General features: G+C 34.8%; 2 protein-coding genes across 5 annotated transcripts in view; one reads left to right on the forward strand and one right to left on the reverse strand.

The window, feature by feature from the left end:
• The first annotated feature begins 240 nt into the window (after positions 1–240).
• Positions 241–11,887, forward strand: PROX2 (prospero homeobox 2). The gene is made up of 4 exons (XM_031949296.1): positions 241–2,864; positions 7,581–7,690; positions 9,747–9,941; positions 11,575–11,887. The coding sequence occupies exons 1-4, from the start codon at positions 1,532–1,534 to the stop codon at positions 11,758–11,760; spliced, it is 1,824 nt and encodes a 607-aa protein (XP_031805156.1). The 5' UTR covers positions 241–1,531; the 3' UTR covers positions 11,761–11,887.
• YLPM1 (YLP motif containing 1) overlaps positions 7,648–25,358 on the reverse strand; it is an 80,608-nt gene continuing 62,897 nt past the window's right edge. For 3 of the 4 annotated variants that reach the window (XR_004232000.1, XM_031952517.1, XM_031952514.1), the window contains one exon: positions 7,648–12,486. Coding sequence is in view for 2 of the 4 variants with exons in the window: in XM_031952517.1 (XP_031808377.1) it covers positions 12,433–12,486 (54 nt within the window). In the remaining 2 variants the exon portion in view is untranslated. The remainder of the gene's footprint in view (positions 12,487–25,358) is intronic. The other variant, XR_004232001.1, reaches the window with a different exon arrangement.

The following is a 25,358-nucleotide window of genomic DNA, read 5'->3' on the forward strand; positions in this document are numbered from 1 at the left end:
TTTAGAGAAAGAACTGGTAGAATCTGAAAGCAGATTGAAGCATACTTTTAAAACCTTTATTTTTCTTGTTTGATTTGTGTTTCCTTTCATCATGAACTAATATGGAAATATGCTTTGCCTGACTACACATAAAACCTATATCAAATTGCTTGCCTTTTCAATGGAGGAGGAGGAAAGGAAGAGAATTTAAAACTCAAAATTTTTTTAAATATTAAAATTGTTTTTTCATGTAATTGGAAAAAATAAAATAATAAATTTAAAGAAAGAACTAGGAAGTGACATACAGACCTGATTTGAAACAAAATAAAGGCACTTATCAGATATCACCTGTCAGAACCCTGAGTAGTTCCAGGGGCAGAATCTGGGTTTCTAGTGGGAGAGGTGAAGAGAAGATATAGATTGTCTTCCATATTTGAAGATATTATGTAGAAGAGAGATGAGACTTATTTTTCCTAGGGAGCAGAAATAGGAATAATGGGTGGAAGAGAGGCAGATTTTGATTCAATATAAAAACACATTTCTTGATTATCACAATAAAAAAAAAACAAAAAAACAAACAAACAAAAAAACAACGGAATGTGCTGCTCTGAGCAGCAATGAGTTCTCCATAGGCAGAACTCTTTAATGGAGTATAGGTAATTATATGATAAGCATGTTTCAGAGGGGATTCAAGCTTCAGGTAGGAGACTGAACTAAAGGACCTTTGAGATTTCTTTCATCCCTGAAACTATGATTTTTAAATATTTCTTTAGCTAGAGCAATATAAGATTTGCCTAGAACACCAACTACTTTTCTGAACCTCAGATTTGCCTGGAATAGAGGCAGTTCTAATTAATTAAATTAACCCCAAGTAGTGTGGAGGGGCAAGGGGAAAGTCCATTTAGGTAGTGTATAAGCAAATGGTTATAATGGTGACTGGGGTTTTCAAAAAGAGGGAGATTCTTTTTAACGTCCACTTGAAACCATATGAAACAATTTTTTTAAAGGGGCCAAGATAGATAACATCTAGAATCAGTCAAATGGTACAATGATCATACATTAAAAACAAACAAACAAAACAAAACAAAAAAAACCAAGAATACCACAGGCGTACATATCCAAAATGCAGGTGAGGGGCATGGGGGAAGGGGAGGAAAATGAGCATAAATCCAGATAGGCAAACAGGGTCCTCTCTGAAAGGTAAGTTTTAGGAGTTTCTAAGTTTTGTTCTTTTTCTCTTCTATTTCAGGAGTTTGCAAAGCAGAATTTGAAAATCTAGTCCTATTATGGTCTTTCTTTAATCCCTGGACTGAAGAGTCAAAGTTTTCCTCCTTTACTTGTTCCCTCTCAGTCTTCTAACTTCAGAAAAAAACTTCATCATTGAATGAACTAGTGCATTACTGAGGATAGCCTCATAAACTTTAGCTCTGAGTATTTAGGAAAAGAGACCCCAGTTTTGGAAAACAGAAACAAAAATATTTATGAATACTTTCTGGTTCTAAATTTCAGTGAAATTATAGCAACTTGATAATCTTGTGAGAAAACTGTCAGAATGGATCCAAATTTTCTTTTTCTTTCTTCTAAATCTCAGACATATTCTCACATGGGAGAATCAATGAAAGAAGAGGGAAGCAGCCCATCTTCCAGAGGATGTGGGCAAGACTCACCCATTTCCTGGGACCAAATTACCATTTCTAACTTTGTTGATTCTGACTGGTTTTGTGATGAACACATACAAGCTAAAAGGGCTAGAGTAGAAACTATCATACAAGGCATGGCTCTTTCACCAAACCCACTGGTAACCTCAAGCAATTCCAGAGAAAAGGATAGTGGCCATCTCACAGAAAAAAGTAGGGAGAATAAGAGGAAACAAAAACTTCCTCAGCAGCAGAATCCCCAGGGGGAAGAATACTCAAGGGCCAGCAGAGAAAACTGGAAGAGAGAAGGTCCTCATTTTAAGGAACAACTTCAAATGCTGCAGCAGCAGCTAAGACATCTTCAAGAAAGACTCTTCCAGCTTTCTGAGCACAGTGTCTTAGTTCAAAGCCAAAAAGCTACTGAAAAGAAAAAAGATTCTTTAAAATACAAGAATGACTCAAATGACCTTTGGGCTATAGGCACTGATCAGTATAAAGATCTCAAAAAGAACTTCACCAAAGGAGAGAAACCCAAAATTTCTGAAGAGGAAAGCCAATCTAGGACTCCCTGGTTGATAACTTATGAAGAGAAAACTCTATCAGAGATATTAAAGAAAGAATTAACTGGGGCTGTGTCACAGGTTGTAGATTCAGTCTTAAGAAAAGTATTTACAAAGCCATCAGGTCACCAGATTCAATTGATAAATAGCATCCAAGTGCCAGGACAGGACAAAAAAAGTAGTTATTCTATCATTACAGGGAACACAAAGAAAGATCAGTTTTCTATGGAAGGTTCCCAGAACATGGCACAATTACAAGCTGAAGCCCAAATGAGTGCTTTGTCATTGTCCATGAAGAAGTATTCAAATTCTTTAGGGCATCCAGTCAATTCAAGAATGAACCAGAATCTATACCAGAATCCTTCAGCAAATTTAGCTATGACTTCTCACATTCAAGAGAAACAGATGCTTAGCCAACTATTAGGGTATGGACAAAATGCCCATTGGACTTCTAGTTCTCCCCAAATTTCTTCCTCTCAAGATATTTCCTCACCACGGTCTCTAGATCTGTCCTGGAGTGCTGTTAAGCAGCAGTTACCAAGCATGAGTCAGCAGCAATACCCACTGTCCTTTACCTCTAGCCAAGTAGAAAATCTGACTCTTCTTCCAACAGTGAAGATGGAACATGGAAACCTGAAGACCAACACAGATGTGATCCCTTTCTCTTCTGTCCATATATCCTTTACTGGTTACTGAGACTGTCTTGCCACTATAAATGATTGAGGGAGACCTGTATGACATGTAGAGAAAAGCTAAAGTTTCTCTCTCATGGTTTTTCTCATGCCTTTTCTTCCATACCAGTCTGTATAAGAATTCAAAACTTTTCATTATATTCAAAAGACCAGCCTTGCAAAGAGATGACAATTACCTATAGTGTTTTTTCATGGATTCTAGGAAGTCTTCTTGCCAAAATGATTCCCTCCAGTTCTTGTCATGGTAACTGGTATTTTGCCATTAGAAATTTAATTCTTTGGGTCTTGAAGAATTTTCTCATTCCAAAAGTATTAACACCAGGAGAGATATCTTTAGGTCATTTAAAACTAAATCCTTAATATTTTTAACCAATGATTTCAATCCTGGTAGTCTTTGTAAATAACATACACAAAGTAAAAGTGCTAGAACAAAACCATCATGCAGGATATGATGGAGACAGTATTAGTATCTGACAGTTCATGGGGAAAAAATCTGACAATTCCTGGTAGAACAAGAGAAAGAATATAGTGTCAGAAGTGGTAAAGCAGTCATGGGGGAAGTAAGCAAGTATTCAGACAAATTTTACAGGGTTGAATATGATTACATTTTTTCTTTGTAATAGCCTGGCATAATAAGAAGATATTATTCAAATTTTATAGAAAGAAAAGGGGAATTACTTCACTTAGAGTCAAACTGAGGCAGCGACAGGTGTAGAAGCTAGGTTTCTTAATTCCCTATTTATTTTGCTGCTCCCAGAGATTTTTCCAGGTGTAAATTTATTAAGTCACATAGGCTTTAAGTAGCTGCTACCTTATGGATGCTTAAGGATACTGCTATCTTGCAAAGTATTTGTAGTATTTAAGAGCAGGTGTGACTTGGTATGACTCACATGGATGTTGGTCCTAGACTAAAGGAATAATTAGCTTCTAAACCATTATGTATTTCAAATTTGTATTTCTTTCTGGCTTTAGCAGTCCACATGTCCCTTGCCCCTTTATGTTAAACAATAGTCATAGAACTAAGGTTTCTTTCAGTAAAAAAAAAAAAAAAAATTATATCTATTTAACCCTGCCATCCATAAGTATCATGTGGGCAAATAATAACAATTATCTAGTTAAGGACTGAGGGACTATATGGTATTTACTATTGGTAATTACTATGGTAATATACTATTTCAGATAGTAGTAAGAACTTCAAATTGTGGGGTATTCTCTCCTCATGATGATGTTGATGAGGTCTAGATTTGGGGTTCCCGGTTAGGGAACCAAAATGAGGTTAAGGTTCCTGGGATCAGGGAGTTAATGAAATTAGTGGCAGGTTTGGGGTTCAGGGAACCAAATGAAGAGGTTTGGTTACCCTAGATCCCCTTAGCATTCAGCACATGGCAGGGAGTCGTGAAAACCCCCATTCTGGCAGCGCAGAGGTCCTTTGTAAAGGAGTTTATAAACCCGAAAAGTTAGACTGGTAAAAGAAGTTTATTATTGGCATTGGAAAGTCAGCCTTTGCTATGCATGAATAGAAAGGCTGAATTCCTTGGTGGCAAGGTCCTGACAGAGAAGTAAAGTTTCTAGTGGAGGAGTCCTTGCAGAGAAGTAAAGTTTCTAGCTGAGAAATCCGGACAGAGTTATGTATAAAGTCTTGTTAGGAAAATAGGTGAGAAAGATAAAGAGAGGGTAATGCTGAAAGAGAATATAATTTCAGTGGGCAGAGGTTGCTGCTATGCCAGGGAGAGAGAAGTTCCTTGGCATGTTAGGTTCCCTACAAGGACTAAGCCCCAAGTTGGCTCATTTTATAATGGAAGTTTAGGCTAGCAGCTCTTCTTGATGGGAGCTGGAATTTCTAGTTTGAGCTGGAATTAGAGAATCTTAGAATTGAATGAGTGTCTCTAGGCTGATCTTTAATTCAATGGGAAGCTTAATCAGTAGTGAGTGTTATCAGTGAGAGTGGAGCATATCTCTCAGGATAAACAGAATGAAGCTGTCTGTCCTGTTTCCCTGGGGTGGGTCTTTCACAGAGGCAGGGTTCAAGGAGAATCTCTCTTTCAAGGAATCTCCTCCTTGCTTTCCAAGTGCTTCACCTCATGGCTCACCCAGAAGTCAGAGAGAAAGAGTTTTGGGGCTCCCCTCATCAATGTCAGACTATATTAGGTGATAGGGTAGCCTACAGAGTAATCCATGTGTAACAGTTTTCTGTCTTAAACACCTGCACAAGTCCATTAATGGAAGAGAAGAGGTACTGTCAGCATTATCTGAGAAAGATCCACAAGACATCTACTCTAATATGGCATTGAAAAAAATCACAGACCTAGAAAATTCTGTTTCATACTGCCATGGTAAGAATGTCTAAGACTGGGAAGGAGCTTCAGTGACCAACTAATCAAATCTTTATGTGAGCATGAATACTAGGCATGTCAGCAGTATTTCTGAAAGTCTTGGTCTGAACAACACTGGTGGTGAGTAATCTACTCCCCTCCTGAGACAAATTGTTGAACAGCTCTAATGGTTTAAAAAAAATTTACTTCCTTATATTGGTTGAATTCCACCTGTATCCTATGTTGACCTCCTGAGATCAAGAAAAACTAGTATAACCTCTCTTAATAGTGATAATTGTTCTAATACACATCTTCTTTAATCCAAACATTCCCAGTTCCTCCCATTCCTTTTAGAGCATGACTTTCCATTCCCTCACCATTTTGATCTTCCTCTTTTGGATGAGTTCTAGCTTATCAATCTCTCTCCTAAACAAGATACCCAGAACTTAATATATTAACATTCCATTCATGGCCTGACCAGGGCAAAGCACAGCAGGATCATTACCTCTCTTAGAATGGAAGCTTCTATTAATGCTGCCTTAAGATTATATTGGTTTTTTTGGCTGCTACATTCCACTGATCACTTCTTTTGAGTTTGTACTTCATTAAAGGAGATCTAGTGTCATGTCTCCTACCTTTTTACTTCAGTATCTACTGGGTTCATCTAGCTGGACTGACTGGACTTGTTGTTTTTGGATCTTCTTGGATCCAGTTTTGGTCATTTAGTCATACAACTAAAAGGGAATTCCCAGGGTTGGCCTATGCCAAAACATCATTCAAACTAACTGTCTATATGGTAATATTCTAAGGGATAATAAAATATTCCAAAATATTCTTCCCCTCTTCACCCCATCCCCCAAAACATATATCCACTCTTTGGAAACCTATTTCCTTGAGTTCTGAAAACTTAACAGATTTTAACAGTACTCAAAAAACACACAAATACCTCTGAGAATATCGGGGTCTTTTACAGCATCACCAGGAGCTAGGTCCTGAGGAAGAGGAATGGGGCCTAGCGCAGTAGGATAACATAAAGGAAATTGAAAGCCGAAGACAAATCTTCATCTGTTATTATTAGGGCTATTTTATTATTTTAGGACTATTCAAGGATTAATGTCATTAGTTGGTTTTCTTTTACTAAATTTTATCATAATAATTACTGATCCAAAGCTTTTTTATGATAGGTAATTTAACCTTAAATCACCCCTTTATTATTCACTTTTGTTGTTTTCAAACTCTCAGAATTGATTATTCCTATGTAATAACTCTTTTCCCTTAAGGACAAACAAACATTTAATTCTACACCTCCCCACAGCCATGACCTTTATGCTTCTAGAAGGAATATAAGATATCAATGCAGAATTATAGGTTTGGAACTGGAAGAAATATTAGAAGTCAATTAATTTAACTTTCTCATTTCGCAAATGAGGAAATTTGAGACCCAGAGATCATGCAATAAAAGGCAGGGCAGAAACTGAATACAGGTACTGAGATTCTAAGTCCATATTGGAGCCATTATTAAGTTTCCATATTAAATTTCATATAGACACCAGGGCCAGAATTGATAATTTAGTCAGTGATGCATATCTAATTTCAATATAGTATATAGTATTTCTAATTTCAACATAGTATATATAGGGTCTGGATCCTACTTTCCAGTGATGCATATTTTCTGAACTACATTTTACATATGCTCATGTAAGACTAGTAGATTCATTAAATGTTAGGGGCCTTAGAAATCCATGTAATCCAGTTCCCTTATTTTTATAAGTGAGGAAAGTAGAGTTCAGAGAGGCAAAGGAACTTTTTGCTTGAGTTTTTAAATAGCTTAGCCCATATGGGAGAAGGCTGGCATCTTTATATATATATATATATATATATATATATATATATATATATATATATATATATATATATATACACACACACACACACACACACACACACACACTCACATATATATTGCATTCTTCTTCAAAAGAAATAACAAAAAAAGGCTCAATCAGTTTCTGTATTTAAAAAGAAAATCATTGGTAAGCATGGGGCCACTTGCTTATTAATCTTAATCATCTTTACTCATGTCAAATGAATACTCCAGAATTCAAAAGTATTACATCACATAAACTATTGTGAGTTTGCGTTTAAACAAAGTGGAATACATGAAGTTATATGATTTCGAGCTTTAAAATGTAAAGTTGGTGAATTATAAAAAATTAAAAATAAAACAACTGTATATATGGTATCAAACATCAGGAAAGAACAATATTTACTCAATCTCATCTGAATTATGCAACAAAGGAAGAAGAGCACCCATTTGCAGGAAAAATAAAAGCCACAAAGAGCAAGACAATTCATAGTTCAGAGGGATTAATATAAATTATCTCTCCTTGACAATGGGATAAATCCAGGAGGGGCTAACCCCTGGACACTTGAAGAAGGCCAAGCTGATGTTTTTTTTCACCCGTTATCCAAGCTCTAGCCTCCTGAGAGCCTATTTCCCTGATGTTCAGGTAAAAGCAATTCAATTCATTTGCAGAGCTAATGCCAACAATTAATAATTTTGAAAACACTTTACAGGTTTTACTTAGCTAGGGAGAAGAGAACTAAGCAGTCTTACTACTTCGAATTATGTACTTTAGTTCCCCCAAGTGGTTAGTTGTAGAAAATACAATGAAATACAAACTTTATTTGACCTTAAGAAGGCTGAGTAGGCAGAGACAAGCTACAAAGTAGACAAGAATAAGTACAAGTTTTAGCAAGCTTTAAAAAAATTTATTTGAAGGTCTTAAAATCATAGATTATTAGGAGATGGGAGGGACCTTAATGATCTGGTCCAACTTCCTCATTTCACATTTGGGGAAACTTACTGTAGAGGTCAAGTGACTTGTTGGAAACCCAGTGCCAGGACCAAGACTTGGTCTCTGGCCTTGGGACAGTGCTCTTCCCACTACACACCACTCTAGTTATAGTAATTTACTTTAACAGCAGAGTTACAAGATCATTAGAGAGCTCTGATCCAGTCAGGGCTACATGCAGGAATTTTATTCAGTAGGTTCACAGACAAAATTTTAACACAGAGAGATGCAGCAGGAGAAGTCTCTTTCCATTTTCTATCCAGACGATAAGTGTTGAGTTATCAGTCCTAGGAATAATCACAGTTTCCCTTAGGTAACTGTTATAGGGCTGGCTATCCTGATCTTGATTCACCACCAGTCAGAGGGGAGTGTAGCAGGCAGGCAGAGGTGTGCTGACTGGAGATAGCTAGAGCTAGTTCACTTAAGAGTCAATTATTAAATTTTCAGTGTGAGCACGTGCATCTTCAATAGTGGCAAATGCTATAAATTAGGGCTTGATTTATTGCTTTGATGATTTCTAGACTTAAAGTGGTAATAATGCTGCAACTAAACTTAAGGTATGTTTTGCACACTTTTCCCCCCTTCCTGCCAGAGAGCTGGTTGTAAATCTCTTACCAGAACATCCCTGGAGGAAGGCTTTAGGAATGTAGTTTTTTCCTCCCCTAACTCTTTGTAGATTGATTTTACAACAATCTAGCATACAAAACATCCCTATTGTTCTGAAAGCACCAGATTGACAAGGAATACCAACAAATCCTCTAACTACATCTTACTTTTCTTTTAATTGGGGCATGGGGAGGAAACCCAGTCCAAGTATTCCTCATATGGACCAAAGCCCTCAAATGCCCCAGTAAATTAAGCCATGAGGTCTAATATTGCCACTGAAAAGGTTCTAATCAATGAGATACAACATTGAAAAAAGAATGATTGGAAGTAATGCATTTGGTACCATTAGCAATTTATATCTATTTCCTACTTCCAGTATTTCAGAATGAGGGTTGGCTGACCTAACCTATGGATCCATACATGCCAGCCCTGACAGAGTAAAGTGAAACCCAGATTTGGTTTGTTGGAAATAGGATTTCTGTTTATCAATCATCAAAGAAGAATTTGTTGAGTGACCTATGTTCTTGGTCCTGTCTATGATGAAAAGGACTTTAATAGGTGATATTGTGAGTTCTGTCTGAAGCAAAATTTGACTTAGTCCTCCTCAAATGCATTTATTTTGTAGCTGAATGTTGTTGACAAGCTCTTTCCTTGAATCTTATCCCTACACACACATACTACCTCAATGTCTTATTCTCTTTTGGGTGTATGGTGGGATGTTTGACAGCAGTCATATGGTCTAACTGTGTGCAGAAGAACTTGGTTCTGCTGATCTATATTTTGCTGCTTCTCTTTCCCAACTGCATACAATGAAGTGTTCACTTTGGGAACTAAAAACCACAACCAAGTGGAACTGAGAAAGTCAAAGAAGTAATTTTTTCTTAATGGACAATACAACTTTGATTTTGTTCTATTTCTAAATGAAGGACATGGAAAATAACCATGACACAAAAATTTTTAAAAAGCAAAGCTTTTTTGAGAAGCCAAAAAGCCATTCATATCACCCCACCATTCTGAACTGGCTGTTTATAATTCTATATTTTAGGGTCTCATGAGAATAGGAGACCACATTTTAATTTTTTGACCTGTTAATTTTTTTTTTCAGTTTAATCGCTGCATTACCTCCCAGCTCATTAAGTGGTTCAGTAATTTTCGTGAATTTTACTACATCCAGATGGAAAAATTTGCCCGACAAGCTATCTCTGAGGGAATCACAAATCCGAATGTGCTGAAAGTTCTTAGGAATTCAGAACTCTTCCGGACCCTCAACATGCATTATAATAAGGGAAATGACTTTGAGGTAAGATTACCTTGTTTCTCACAAGGTATTATAATCAATATTTGTAGGAATATTGTTGGTAATGTTGAGAGTTTAAGGGAATATGATATTGCTTTTCTTAAGAGATCAATGGAAGATTACGAAAAATGATCTAGACATAGTTAACCCAGAAATTACCACCACCAAAGAGTAGGAATAGAATTGAGTGGAACAAATCTTCATTTCATTGTCTCACTGTATTTAGAAAATATGGGTCTGGAAAGATAGAAAAATCTACCTTCATGTTACTATTTAGCCAACATTCAAATTTCTAATCTTTTAGGATCTTTCTGAAGAAGATATTTTCTGTATAATTCAGTGATAAAACTGTCAATACAAGTGCACAATTAGCCTATTTGATTGATGTTTCTGTTACAAAACAGCAGACAAATCTCTTAACTACCACTGACAATTCATTATAATACAATATATTGTTTTCTCTGAGCCAGAATTGATTCCATAATGATTCTCCCCTTTTAAAAACTACATGATTAAGTGATTTGTTCATCTACTCATCTATCCATCAATCAGTATTTGGTCACAATTACAAATAGGTAAATGACTACCTCTGGGAAAGGAGATATTGACTTTCAGTTGGCAAGGTACTCAATTACAAAAAGATTTTTGGAAACCAGAGAATTGAACTAGACTTTCTTTTGTCTTGAGTATTATCAATGAGAGCTGGAATGGAGTTTAGGGATCATCTCATTTAACCCTTTCATTTTACAGACAAGGAAGCAGTCCCAGAAAAGTAAAGTAAATCCCCCAAGATTATATAGAACTGTCTGGGGAGCTTTCTATCCTCAATCCTTCATAGATTCTGTAAATTCTGGCTGCTCCCTGATTATATCAACTTGATTCTTAAAAAGTTTCTTTTGACTGGCACATGGAATAGCAAAGCTGTTTCATATCCTTACTTGATTTATTCAGGTTTACTTAAAAAACAAAGCACTAACAATTAATGTGAAAATTCAATGCCACATCTCTAAACTTCAGTACAACCATTTGACATGCAGAGGCCAGTGAAGTCCAGGGTCTCTAAGGCCAGAATTAACAGATGTAGCCTGCGCATTAATGGTGACATTCTAGGAATTTGGGTCCACTTTTTATAGTCTGGCTTGAATCAGATTTCTGGGCTTGCCTCCCAGTTGACAATGGGGACCAAAGAATTCTGAGATACTTGAGTTGGCTTTACAGGGAAGGAGTTGGAGGTGGGAAGTGGAGGATTTGGGAGTGCTTAGGTATGAGCAAAAGTATTCATTATGTCAGGTTTATAAGAAAACAATGGGGAAAAAAAGCCATGGTGTTTGAACCATGGATTCTTTATGACAGCAAGGTATTTTGTTGTAGGTGATTTATAAAAATGGTAATATAGAATGTTCCTTGTGTGCTCAAGGGAAGATTTTTTTTGTGGCCACCATTTAGTTTGAATATATTCTTTAGTGTCTGTTGAAGGGGACCCTGAACCTTATCCCCACAAAAGTCAAGGAGGATCTCAGCTCCTTGGTGCTGTCTTTAGTAAGCCAGTTGTGCCTATCCCAACACTCACCATGAAATGTATAGTGTTTAATATGTGTAGTGGCCTTGTCATTTGTTCATTTCTGTGCCTCGGCAGGTCCCAGACCAGTTCCTGGAAATTGCCAGCCTGACACTGCAGGAGTTCTTCAATGCTGTCACAGCAGGGAAAGACTCAGACCCCTCCTGGAAGAAACCCATTTATAAAATCATTTCAAAACTGGACAGTGACATTCCTGAGATATTCAAATCTTCCAACTGTCCACAGGAGCTATTTCAGAATTAAGAATCTACTAGAGGAAAGGAGTTGTCCTTTTTCAAGGCAAGAAATGCAGAATAATGTGCCAGAAAAATACTGGTCTGGGCTTAACATGCATTTGTATGAAAGTGCAAAGAATATATAGCTTTAGTGATGGGGAAAGCAAAAAATAAATAGGACTATTACCATTTCTTTGCCAGTATTCTCTTCCCTGAGTCTATGAAATTACATCAGTTAAATGCAACTGGCTAGCTTCACACATGTTATGTAGGATTACCTTACATGTGGCATTTGGAATTTAGTAAGGATTCCATAGGATTATATCCTAGCCCTCCTTGGCTGGATGCTGAATTTCTATGTTGTCCACAATGGATATATTCAATAAGTATCCCAGCTCTATGGGATACACATAACACATAGTAATAAGTCAGTGATATCCAGAATTGGCTATGTAGTTTAAGTACCTAGTGTGTTAGCTGAGGGATCCAGGACACACTTACATAGTGCTTCAGGTCAACTTGCTGCAGGAAGTGTCACAGACCTTAAATGCACTGCAGTTCACTCACTACTATCAGCTGGACAATGGCCAATCAGCCAGAGGCTATCAAAAGTCTCTAGTTATCCACTGCAGTTGATGCCCAGGGAGGTAGCTTTTGGTGATGACAGTTCCCCACAGCAAACAAGGTTTCACCAAAGATCTCAGGAGCTTGGCGGCACTGCATGCTGTGCACTACGGCATTCACGAGACCACCTCTGCAATAAAGAAGAGAAAACCAGAGCTCAAAGGCTACTGTAAGGTGCTTGACTGGGTTCACCTGGTGGGAAGTCTAAATCCCACCAAAAGTCACATTAGGGCCTCTCAGCAGTTAGTATATGTTTTACAAATGGCAATGGAATCTTAACTACTCCACAGTTACCCATCCACTGTCCAGCTCTGGCACAGACTGAAGAATTTATGAAATCAACACTGTGATAAACTGCTGACTCATCTAAAGCATGTCCTCTGTAAAGTTAACCTTTTCACGAAGTCACATAGGTCTGTCACTCAATTTGAAGTCTAATTCTGTGACTTTACTATTTTCCCTTACTGAACCTCACACCATTTCTATATGCTGCCAAACTTTGTTGTTGCTTCTGACATCATTGCATAGCAGGTGAATGAAAACTTTTGTTGAAGCCAGCTTAAATATTTGATGGTCTCTCAAATATATAGAACTTAGGCCCTTTTCTCTAAGTAAAAATTCAAGTGTAAAATTGTTTTAGTTTAGGAAAAAAAAATTTCCCAAGTGTCATGTTAATCCAACTGCATTCAAAACTCCTTTGACTTTCCTGCTATAATACCTTTATAAAAACATGTTAAATCAAACAGTTTTAAAACAAGCAAGACCTAAGTATTACTCTGAGCATAGTCAACCATTCCAAATTATATAAACAGAACAACTGAGCACAATGTCTACGGAGAACTTGCTTTACAAAGTAGGAAATGATTACAAGTTTACATTACTATTTCATCTAGAGAAGTACTGTTTTGAATCTCAAACCTGAAATTCATTAGCATTAAAGACTAAAACAAAACTACCTCTAGCGCAGTAAACCTTGTCTCTGAGATGATTCAATTAGATGATGTGTACAGATCAAAATTGAAACCATTTCTGCACCCCACAGTCCTTCCAGGAAGTATTCCCTAACCACAAAGCTAAGAAAAGAAGAATGTATAAACATATCTACTAAGCCAACAGAAGAATTCAATTTTATTGCATTTTCCTTTCTGAAGCCATATAACTTTCTCTTTTAGGGAAGACTTATTGAGCTGAGCTGAGCAGGTTATGCTCTTCTAGTATCCCAAATACTGCTAATGAACTGCTCATTCTTTCCATTAAGATATAATTGGCAGCTATTTTCTCCCAAATTGGACATATTCGCACATACATACTCTCCTCAAATATTTCACATTTGTTTATTCCTTCAACGGCATTCCATGGTCTCCCCGGTGCTGTTTATTCTAATTTAATGCCCAACTATCAGTTAAAAGCAGGCAGTTAAGTGATGCTTCATGCAGAAAAAAATTTATTAGAAGAAATATTTATAAGAACTTGTTTTCTAACAGCATATATAGCTGCAAATATAACCTATACAATGAGAAACTGATAATCAACTTATTTAACCTTGAGTTTTAGAACTCTTCACTTTCCATTTGAGAAAGGGCAAAACACAAAATCAGAGATGGCGGTGTATATGCTCCCATTAACAAAGTCCCAGAGACCAATTAGATCCTTCCCCATTTAAAAAAATTTATTCATGGATTTCAAGGTTTATGCTGGCAAAAATCACAAGAATTTCAGTCGATTTATTGGATTGTCTTTTGCTGCTCTAATACTTCAAAAATTTGTGATCTACATCTATAGATGTATATCAAGCCTTTTCCATAACTTAAAGAGTTGATAGGGTTGAAAATTTCAATATCCTGCAGTTATCCAGCTGATAAGTCTCTCTAAATTTGGTTAGATAAGTGCTCAGATGACCCAATTCAGCCCTGAGTCCACAGATGACATCTTTCCAGCTGGGCAGGATCTGCAAAGGCTTGTACACTATTAGTAGCTGAGAATCCAGAGTCCCTTCTACACCTGATTATGTAGAAGAACCTTCACATATCATCTAGATTTCAAGGCTAATTGTCTACCTATTTAGGTAAGACTAAACCTTAATAATGTGTTGAATTTAACATTCAATCATATTGCTTTTCAGAATTTTGTGTTTAATTGTCCAAAAGAAGCTATTTCAAAAGCAACATTCCCAATGACACCAATTTCTGATCTTCAAAACCAGCAGCCTACTACTGCCTCTTTTACCCCAAAGCCAGACTAGATTAAAAACTGTTGAGATCTACCTTTGACTGATGTTTTAAAACTGTGAATAGATATATAAAATTCATGCAATGCAGAGTACATGAGAAAGACAAGGAGAAAGGCATTCAATAATGAGCAGAGGGAGGAGAAGAAAAAAAAAATCCAACCCTGATAATTAGGTTAAAATCAATAACATATTTCCACTCAGACTGAAGGTAAATTTATGACACCTGTTAGTCAAAAATGACACAATTGATAATTGCTTCAAGAATTAACCAAGAGGGGCAGCTAGATAGAGCTCCAGCCCTGAAGTCAGGAAGACCTGAATTCAAATCTATCCTCAGACACTTAACACTTCCTAACTGTGTGTCCCTGGGCAAATCACTTAACCCCAACTGCCTCAGCAAAAAAAAAAAAAAAAAAAAAAAAAAAAAAAAAAAAAAAAAAAAAATTAACCAAGAACCTTGGTTAAAATGTTTGTGGCAGTAAAACATTTGTTGAACAATTCACTTCAAGGCAATAGTTAAAAATGTGTTCTCAATGTGTTTCAAAATACTCTTTAAGAGGAGAGGGAAGGGGACCTGATCTTTTGTCTTGGAGAACTGACTGGATACAATGCTGGAGTTAGGCAGACCTCAGCTAAAATGGTAACTCTGTTAATCTGTGTGATTAAGGGCAAGTCACTAAAGCCCATTGAACCACAGCCCCAAGACTTATCAATTAAATCATAGATAGGTTATGATCTGGATTAGTGCAGGAATTCCCATAGTTATCACAGATCCTTAATATAAACTGCACAAGTGGAAACAATGACAGCACCAAATATAGTCAAGCACTTAGACATACTATGTGTACTTATGCTGGTCTTCAAAAGAAAATGAAATATGATTTCTGGAAAACTTTTCAATTTGATAACAATCATGGTCCAAGTTGCAGCTACTTCTGAAATCCACAAATCAAAGCCCAGATAGTCATAGGGAAAAGGTCAGATAATCTATTTGTCCTTTTTTTGGTTTAAAAAAAAAATGTGATTTAATTTTGAATCTAGTCAATAAAAAGAATTTTAAAATAGGACATTTAAATGATTAGCTAAGATTATAGAATGAGAAAAGGTCAGAACTCAAGACTTGGTGATTTAATAGCTAAATCTTCTTTTACTGATTCCTTTTTTTTTTTTTTAAATCATCTTTCAGGTCATAGTTTTAATACATTTGCCATTCTCTCATTTTATTAGTCCACTTTATTGTCTTCATCCTATTTCACCTATTTCTTTCCGATCCCTGCTCAAACAAGTATTATTTCTTATTTTCTAAGAGAACAGATCTCCCCATTTCTTTTATTGTCATGTAGAATCTTATACCAAATCTTCATATTCTTGAAATCATAGCTTGACTGCGACTAGTATCCAAACTCATCCTTGGCAAAGTATCTTAATCATGTGATCTATTTTTCATATACATTTTCATTGCTAACACTATTTTCATTTTTATACTTTGCTCACAAATGAATTTTTCTCAACCATTTTATAATTTGGGGCAGGGTGTTTGTGTGTGTGTGTGTTTGTGTATGTATGTGTAACTTCCTTTGTTCTAACTTTTTTTGCTTTTCCTTCTCAATCAATGCCCTTACCAAAATCCTCTCTTTCTAACTTCAGTGTTCATAGTACATAGCAGTACTCAAGAATTATCATTAGCTAGCACTGGTTTGAATTAGAGCTGGACTCCTATCCCTATATTAAAATATTATCTATTTGTTAAATAATTGAAGTTACTTAAGTGAGCAGAGACACGCTCCTATAATAAATAGGGTGCTCCATTTGGAATCTGATCTAACCAGGATTCAAACTTGGCTCTGCTATACCTGTGTATCTTCAAGATCATAATCTGTTTGGGCCCATTTTCTCATATGCAAAATGATAGGGTTCAACTAGATAACCTCTAAGATCCCTTCCCGCTAAATATATGATACTAGGATCCTACTTTAACATATTTTGTAAATCTTTAATAAGTAATAATTTACTGTCTTTTAAATAAAATGCTAATGATAACAGAGGCAGAAAACTTTAGCTCAAATCCATAGACAAAAGTAGTTGTCTGACTTTTTGAGCTGACTACAAAAAACCTAATTAGTATTTCCTTGCAATCTATAGCTAATTTATCACTCCTTAAAATTACTCCACTGGCTGCTCAACATACTTTTTGTGGTTGTTTGTACATCCATTGAATAAGATGTTTTGGGGTAAATTACATTTGTTTCATCTCTAGGATTGGTTATCATACCAAGAGTAGAGTTGAAGTGATTTGGCTCTTTAAAAAGGTTGGATCAATGCTTTTTAAATTCTAAGCTTTTTGTTGTGTTTACAAGGTTCACATTTTCTTCTCCTTTCACTTGAAAGTTGGCTTCAGGATTATTTTCTTCACAGAGATTAAATTAAAAGATTTATTTTCTTTCTTGAATCCCTTCATTTTTACTGTTATTGTCTTTAGTATATTTTAAACCCAGTTTTTTTAAGACTTGTATTTATATATCATGGCTTCCTCATTCAGGGTATTTACAACTGCATTACATGGTTTGAGGATAATTAGTTCTTAAGTAGATCAGAGAATGATGAAGATATCAACTGTTTTACTAAGTTCTCCCAATTTTAAATTACAAGAAAAAAGATAATTACATTTGGTAGTATTTAATATTTAGTCTTTACATTTTCAATCTGCTTTTGCTCATCATTATCCTGATATCTAAGCATCTTCCCATACTGCCCTTCCCTCTCCCCATATCCCCATCCTTTGGCTTCACAAAGGAATACATTTTTTGAGGTTGGACTTAACAGTGCATAAATGACAGAAATCTTTTTCTATTGGGGAACAGTAAAGCCTTACTTTGCAAAAGCAAAACCACTTGGCTTGGTGCTAAGAAGTTTCCAGGTAAGATAAGATGTCAAAACTTCCAAAGAAACACACAGGTACAAACCCCTTTGCTAGATTGTACTTTATTGGCAACTAGACATCATAAGAAGATTTAAGAGTTGGACTTACCATACACCCTCTCTGTTAGCTGAAAATGATTCAACTCACCTCACTTACTTTTATTTCTTTTAATAATGGTCCCATACATTTTAAATCTATAAACCTGTACTTCAAAATATGCCTATCTTATCTCTGTAGCTTTGGCACTTTATTAAGAATTCTCAAATATATGTTTAAACATCTTCATTCCTTGCTCACAGTATGCAAATACACATTGGTTGTCAAACTACAAATCATATTTTAGAAATAACATTTTGAAAATAAAAACAATTTAAAAATTGCAAACAAATCAAATTTAAATTATTTTGTCATTACTAAAAGAAAATCTTAGTAAATGCCTAAGAGTTTTTTCAAATACATTAATGACTTCATGTTTAAAATGAAGAATTAAATGAGTTTTCTTATACCTACCATGTTAACCAATAACATTCACCATAACACATTCAATGTTAACAACTTAATTCTTCTGGAGATCCTGCAGTATTTTTAATACTGAAAAAGTAGGTTGACACCTTGACATTTTATCTGCGTATTTTGTCAAGCAGTTTTCAGGCAACTGGAGGTTCCCAAGGATAAACTATTGAGGCAGTCCACTAAAAACATTTGCAAGAATATTCAGTTGTAGTTAAGACCCATTTTAGCCACTAATGATTCATGATATAGCTGAAAAATACTTTGCTATTCCCTTGCCAGTTTTTTTGAATAAAGAGCAGCCTTTTATGTAAAAGCAAAGTTGACCAACAATGCAGTCTTCAAAGTTGATGCAGAGGTTAGTTGAACACATTAAAATACTTGCCTCCTTTTCTGCTACTGGTTCCTGCTGTTCAATTTTTGTGTAGTCAGAAGTTTTGGAGACAAGATGGCTACTGAGGAAAGGTAATATATCCTGGGGGAAGGAGCAAATGAGTCTTCATTGTCATAGATGTATTCTTATTAAAATTCTTAAGCCATAAATCACTAATATGTAAAAATTGCCTCAACAATCCATACTTTAAAAACATTCTTTGACGTAACAAATTTTGTATTGGGAAAAATGGATAAGGATTGGCTATCAATACAAAGATAAATCACCCTATTAGATAAATGTTTCTCTTCTAAATTCAAAGAGAAACTATAGGAAAAAATTTATCCTTCCCATGTGCTCCCTCAAGTTAAAGAAAATTAATTTTTATATATATTTTTCCTAATTCCATTTTGACTATAAAGCTCTAAAATTGTTTTCAGACTTGGGGCACACACATGGTTTGAAAAAGATACATTTAATTGTTGATTTTATGTGAACACAAGCAGCCAGCGTTTCAGCATGCTGAAGTTATCCCTTGATTGTCAGGCCCTTTTGAAAGATGTATTAATTCTCTCAAGGTACATAGTTTTATTTAGTATAAAACTCTGACTTATTTAGTAGGCTGAGGTAATTCCATTTTTAATAGGTACCTAGAAATCAGAAAATTGGCCTTCAATTCAACCAAATAATCCACACCTTATGACCAGAATTGTAAAGAGAAACTTCAAAATCTGCACCACAGATCATGATTTATTTTTATTTCCTTATTACTTTCTTCAAAGTATTTCAACTGGAATTAGGGTGAGTTTTATATGGACCTTTTTTAATGTGTATCCTCAGATCAGTGCAAGATGGAAGATGCAGACAGCTTTCTCATCTTATTCAATTTTTGTATTTCAATGAATCCTCTATAGAAGACCTAATTCATTGTACTAAAGGCCTTTTTGTAATTCTTTTACTATCTAACTGGTATCAATTTAGTGCACTGTTTATCCAAATATTTGCTCTCATCCTTGTCATAAGAATGACCAAACTTTTCTAGTCAAAAATGACCTCCATTTTGGCTGCATTTCAGTGCCCTTTTCATTTATATTAATTATTGTATATACTGTTCTTAATCCTGAACTCATCAATTACTGTCTTCTCATGTCTCAATTCCTCTTAGTCACCAATTTTTAGAAGATAATAGCATGCCACTATAGAGCACCATAATTTGTCCATCCATTTCCCAATTAATGGGCAGACACTGCTTCATTTTCTTCTCTGAAAAATGTCCTTGGTGGGGCATTTTGTCTTTGAATTCCTTGGAATACATGCCACAAACTGAACTCACTGGGTAAAAAATATAACCAGAAAATTTTAGAGGCTTTTCTTGAATAATTCAAAATCCACAGTATTTTTTCTCATAACTTCTCCAACACTATTTCTCATCTTTGCCATTTTGAAAGATATGAAATCTCAGAGCTATTTTCATTTGCATTCCTCTTATATGATCTCAAGTTTTATTTCAATAGTTTTAAAATTGTTTTTATTGAAGTAATTTCTTCTCCAGGACCAACAGAGGTCGTTATGATTACATAGGATGAGTCTAAATTTTAATTTTACATTTCTCCAGTTATTGTTCATGTTTTTTTTTTCTTCACTCTGCATCAGTTCATACAAGTCATAGTGTGTTTCTTTGAATTCACGTTATTTCTTATTAACACATCATTCCTATATCATTATTCAGCCACTGTTAAATATATAAGCCCCCCACTTAACTTTGGTTTTTAAATAGCATTTGGCATTTATATTTTCTTTTGGCTTTGGATTTCCAGTATTTGTTGCATCTATTGACAGTGATAGATTGCGGTTCTCCCCTGGAAAGCTAATTTCTTTTGATCATCTGTTGGAGGAATATTTTGGCTTATATGTTTGTGTAAGTTCTCTGTCTTGGCTATCAGACTTTGTATTCAGAAATATTTTAGGCAATTTTTTTGCCTTATTCAACATTTTGCTATTTTGGTTACACAAAACTTTTTACATACATTCTAATTTTTGCTAAGGACACTTTCATCTCATTTCATTGAGAAATTTCTCTTTAGTCCTATTTATGAAAGATCCTTTTCACTCTCATTCCCTTTAAACGTTAAGCAATTTTGGCCACTTACCCACTTCAAACCTATTATGGTTTATGGCATGTGGAACAAATCTAACCCTAATTTTTGTGAAAATTTTTTCATTTTCCTAGTAGTTCTTGTCAGGAAAATCATTATTCCAATAGTCTGTGTTTATAGGCTTATCATCCTGGAATGCTACATTCAATTGCTTTTGGATTCTGCTTATCTGATTTTTTCACTAGTTTTCTATTAATTTTCCTTATTTTTAAATTTTAATTGTATTTATATAAATTCCATGTGTGGTTTGGCAGGTTAATGCAGAAACTTTTTGTATTTTTTAAATATTGAGAAGAATTTTTCCATTTAATATTTTTATCAATAATGCATTGAGCACTGATTATTTTGGGGGGTTTTCTATCCTGTTATTTTACTGACATCATCTTCATGAATTATCTTCTATGATTGTACTTTTGAGTAAACCATCATGTTATCTAGAAATGGATCTACTTCCTTTTTTCTAGTCAAAGTTGATACTTTCATTTTACTGATAAAACTAGCATTTCTACTACTATGCCAAACAGTAGAAGAGATAAAAAGGCATTCTTATTTTACTGTTGTACTTATTGGGAGAGTTTCCAGTGTTTCTCTGTTGCCCTTGGCTTTAAGTATACACTTTTAATTCTTGCATCCACTGAATAAATTCCACTTGGTCATAATGAATAACTTTGGGAGTTATATTTCTGTTACAAAAACCCATTATACTAAAGTTTCATGTATAAAACTTGCACCAATAATTATAATAATATTCTGCTGTAGGGATTGCTTCTTCTTTCTCCTAGAGATCAAGCCCAGTGCACTTCACTACAGCACCATCTAACTGACTTGTTGATTTTTATTGGTTTCATTTTAGATTTTCTAGTTTTTATAATTTCACATTTAGTTCAATAATCCTCTGGATTTCATTTTCAGAGGTTCCCCCCCCCCCCACATCTGCACTAGTGGCATCATTCCAATTTGGTTATTTTCTATAATTTCTCATGTGCTGAATAGAGCTGGTCATCATAACAATCTATTCTTTCATCACTAGCTTTCTGAAATTGACTATTTCAGTATTATGGAATTACGATTTGCATCCACATAGCACATAACAACAGGAATACTTCACTTTGGTTGGAGATGAAACAAAGGAAAAAAAGATGCTACTCCATATCTCTCTGTATCACTCTTCCCATCCCCCCATCATAACAAGAATTGTGAGAAATTCTTGGGATTTTTTCTGGGGGAGAGGGGTGAAATATAAGTAATATTTGGGATCTTTTCCATTTAAAAAAATCCCTTCCAGATATCTTTTAAAAAAAAGTTCTAAATGCCTTTCAAATTGTAAGTTGCCTCCAGCACAGATTTCTTCTGGATGTCTTTAAACAAGTTTAGCCATTCATTCCTACTTCATCTTCCTTAATGCTATTGCTATTATCTCACAGTACACTAAATACAAAAGTAGTAGAGCCAAATATATACAGTTCCAACTCTTATCCATAGAAAAAGATCACTGAAAATTACTGCAGGTTTGTTCCACTTTGCAGCTGTTTATAAACCTGGTTTCATCTTCAAATGATCTCTAGATTAACTGGGTTGGCTCAATCTCAGATGAAACTTTCTGCGGACTCTATTTCTTAAGACTATATTATTTGTCTTCCATTACTTAATCATGTTGCAATAATACTTTTATTAATTTCAAATTTATGCTGTCTGCCCCATCTCTTAAAAGTTATTACATACTTTCTGGCTCAATTACTGATAATTCATGGCATCCATCATTTAAGCTTCTCTAAAGAAACAATGTCTTTAGTTTTGCTCATTTCACAATTTTAGAATTGACAAACTTATCTAGTCAAGTTTGACTTACTATAAGCATTTATGTCATCTTATCTTTAGCTTTTCTTCTAATCTGAAGACTACAGAAACAATTGTCTTTGAAAAGAGACCTATATTTCTAACTAGCTATTTTATCTACAGTGATAGTCCACTTCACTTTCATAATACTGTTAATGCCTGTCCCATCCAATACTTTAGAATTTGAAAGTAAAAGATATTAGGCATGATTTCCTGGAATATAAACATGAAATCATAAATTTAACATCTTTTCTTCTTATTGCTTAGTCCTGAGTCACATTTCCCACCATGGTTTTTTGTTGTCTTTTCTGTTGTCAAAAGTTTGCAATGAAATAACTAAACATATGTTCACTCATTTAGAAGAAATCTTGTCATTTTCTTCATATATTTTCTCTATCTTCTGTAAGGGATGTTGACACAAGAGCTGCATTTATCTTCACAGAGATCTGCCTGCTCATATTCACCATGAGCACTACAAGGTGATAAGGCCAAGTGTCACTATTATTTCTTCTTGTCTTTGGGCACACAATGAAAACAATTTTATCAACTCTATTATTTACTCTTCTAAAGAGGATGTGAGGAGAATGTATCATTTCTTCATTAGTGACTTCTTTTATTGTTTTAGTTTTTAGAATATCAATAGAGATGTGATCCATTTCCTAAAGTAGTCTATATCTCCTTAATAAGGTTCAACTCTCAAGTTACATCATGGTATAGAAGTGTGCTCAAGACTTCCAATGGCTCTTTCAGAGGATCTCAAGTTCTAGCCGATCTTATAAAGCAGAAAGACTTTGAACATAGGCTCTGAAACAGACTGTGTCTGTAGTACACTTGGGAAAAACCCAAGCAGGAAAAGTTTCATCAAATGATTAGCAATCAGGTCAGGATATTTTTTAGCCACTTCATGTGATGATATAGACTAAAATACAAAATGATTCTCAATCCTGTGCAATCCCTTCCTGCTTCTTCAGTGGTGGTAGCAAAGTAACAGGAAAAGGAGCAGAGACTGCTAAGAATTACATAGTTCTTAGGTCAACTACAAATATTAGCTTATCTGTTTATTTCTTACCATGCAATCTTTGTCCAGCAACCAGTGAGTTGACACACACTACTAGAAGTTATATATTTAACACATTAAATCTCAACAAATTTTTATACTAACAACTTAGCAAGTTTGGGGAGAAAAACTACAATCAAAATTTCAGCTTATTCAGATTATGAAAAAATATATTCTGATCTTGTAAACTTAAACACTTTCAAAATAAGAAAGATCATATTTAATGAAAATAGTTTGAAGAAAAGCAAAAAGCTCAATAGAGTGTTTTGTCCTGGCAAATTGAGTCTAACAGGCAAAAAGTAATGAAAACGGATGGCTCAAGAAAGTTTTTCATTATTCCCTGAGCAAATATTTTGGGCAAAGAATTGCCCCACTTATTAGAAATCTAAATCCAGGGGCACAGAACAAATGAATAGTATTAGTCAGGAAGAAGTATTCACAAAGGGAAAATATTTGATTGGAAAAAAAAAAGAAATGCACATTAATTGAAATTTCTATTTTTTCCAGCCCATCAAAGCACTACATGTATCTATCCCAAGCCATATTTATCTTGATTTACAGCTGTTACTTTTTTCCAGCCTAAATGTTTCAAATCTGTTACTAAGGACTGCAAAAGGAGAGTGGCGAAACTTCATAAGCTGCAAAGAATTTAAAATGTGGGTCTTGCCCGTATTCATACCAGGGGAATGATAAAAACAATAGAAAAGTAACTGTAACAAATCACAAACTCAAGAAATCAATATATGGTTAAAGTATACCAACCTTCAAACTGCTAGTTGCCAGAGGGGCTGCAACTGCTTCCATTTTTCCAAGGCAGAAATAATACAAAAGAATAGTGATTTGATGGCAAAATATTGAAGATCAAATTCATATATAGGTGTAAGCCAAAGCTGCTCCACTTAATTCAAGGAAAGTTTTCTTCCTTCAGAACAGGAATGTGTCTACTTACTATATAGTACTGATAAGTTTCCATTTAGGTGTAGAAGGTATTATAACAAAAAGTGTGTGTAGAAATGGGGACACTGGAGAACAATACCCAATAAGGCCCTTTATGGGTATTTTCACACTAAAGGAAGCAACGAACAAGTGTCTTACTGCAATTCTATGTTAAAAGATATTTATTGTTTCCTAACATTTAAGTGAAACAAAATTTACCACAACCCATGATATGAAGGAAAAATTGCTTTTTAAAAAACTAAATAAATTTGTACATTATTGCCTTAAAGTAAGTAGAATTGTAATATTTCATTTTCTCTAACCCCTTATCAATGTTTATACCCACACCCACACATTTAAAGCACTTAAAACTTGTTACCTTCCTGATAAATGCATTTGTAAACACCTACAGCCAAAATATGGAGACTTTTTAAAACATTTGTGAACTAATCTGTATGTGTTAATTTTGCAATCAAAATGTACTATGCCATTAAACAACGTGGAAGAAAAACATATAAGAAGCCATGGCAAAAAATCATTACATTGTCAAAAAAGCTGGATTATCTGTTTAGCAAAACTAAATTACCTGACATGCTATTATATGCATATTATTACATAAGATTTTTCTAAATGAAATTGCAATTTTCAGGCAGTAATAAAAATTCAAATTAATGGGGAACGATATCAGAGAATTTCTCATATAAGCATGTAAGTGATGTATTAAATATTAGGCCCAAAGTATTCTGAGAGAACATTAAAGAGGAATTATTGGTATCCTAACCTCTATTTTGAATACTCCAAAATCCATCTAATCTTTTCGTAAATTTACAAAAGGGAGTCTTAAGTTTAAGATTAACATTCTTCCCAAGAAAGTTACTAATGTTAAGAATACTAGATTAGGAGATCTGAATCCTATTCTTGATTTTACCACTATCTAGTTATGTGGCATCAGTTAAGTTTTTTCATCTCTCTAGACTGAATTCC

The sequence above is a fragment of the Sarcophilus harrisii genome, chromosome 2, assembly GCF_902635505.1.
Source record: "Sarcophilus harrisii chromosome 2, mSarHar1.11, whole genome shotgun sequence".
NCBI classification, from domain to species: domain Eukaryota; kingdom Metazoa; phylum Chordata; class Mammalia; order Dasyuromorphia; family Dasyuridae; genus Sarcophilus; species Sarcophilus harrisii.

Excerpts from the sequence above, each read along its gene's own strand:
- PROX2 (XM_031949296.1), top strand. The coding sequence starts at position 1,532 with ATGGATCCAAATTTTCTTTTTCTTTCTTCTAAATCTCAGACATATTCT. Across the intron at positions 2,865-7,580 it reads TGTCCATATATCCTTTACTG|AAATCCAGGAGGGGCTAACC; the intron begins GTTACTGAGACT and ends TGACAATGGGAT. Across the intron at positions 9,942-11,574 it reads ATAAGGGAAATGACTTTGAG|GTCCCAGACCAGTTCCTGGA; the intron begins GTAAGATTACCT and ends GTGCCTCGGCAG.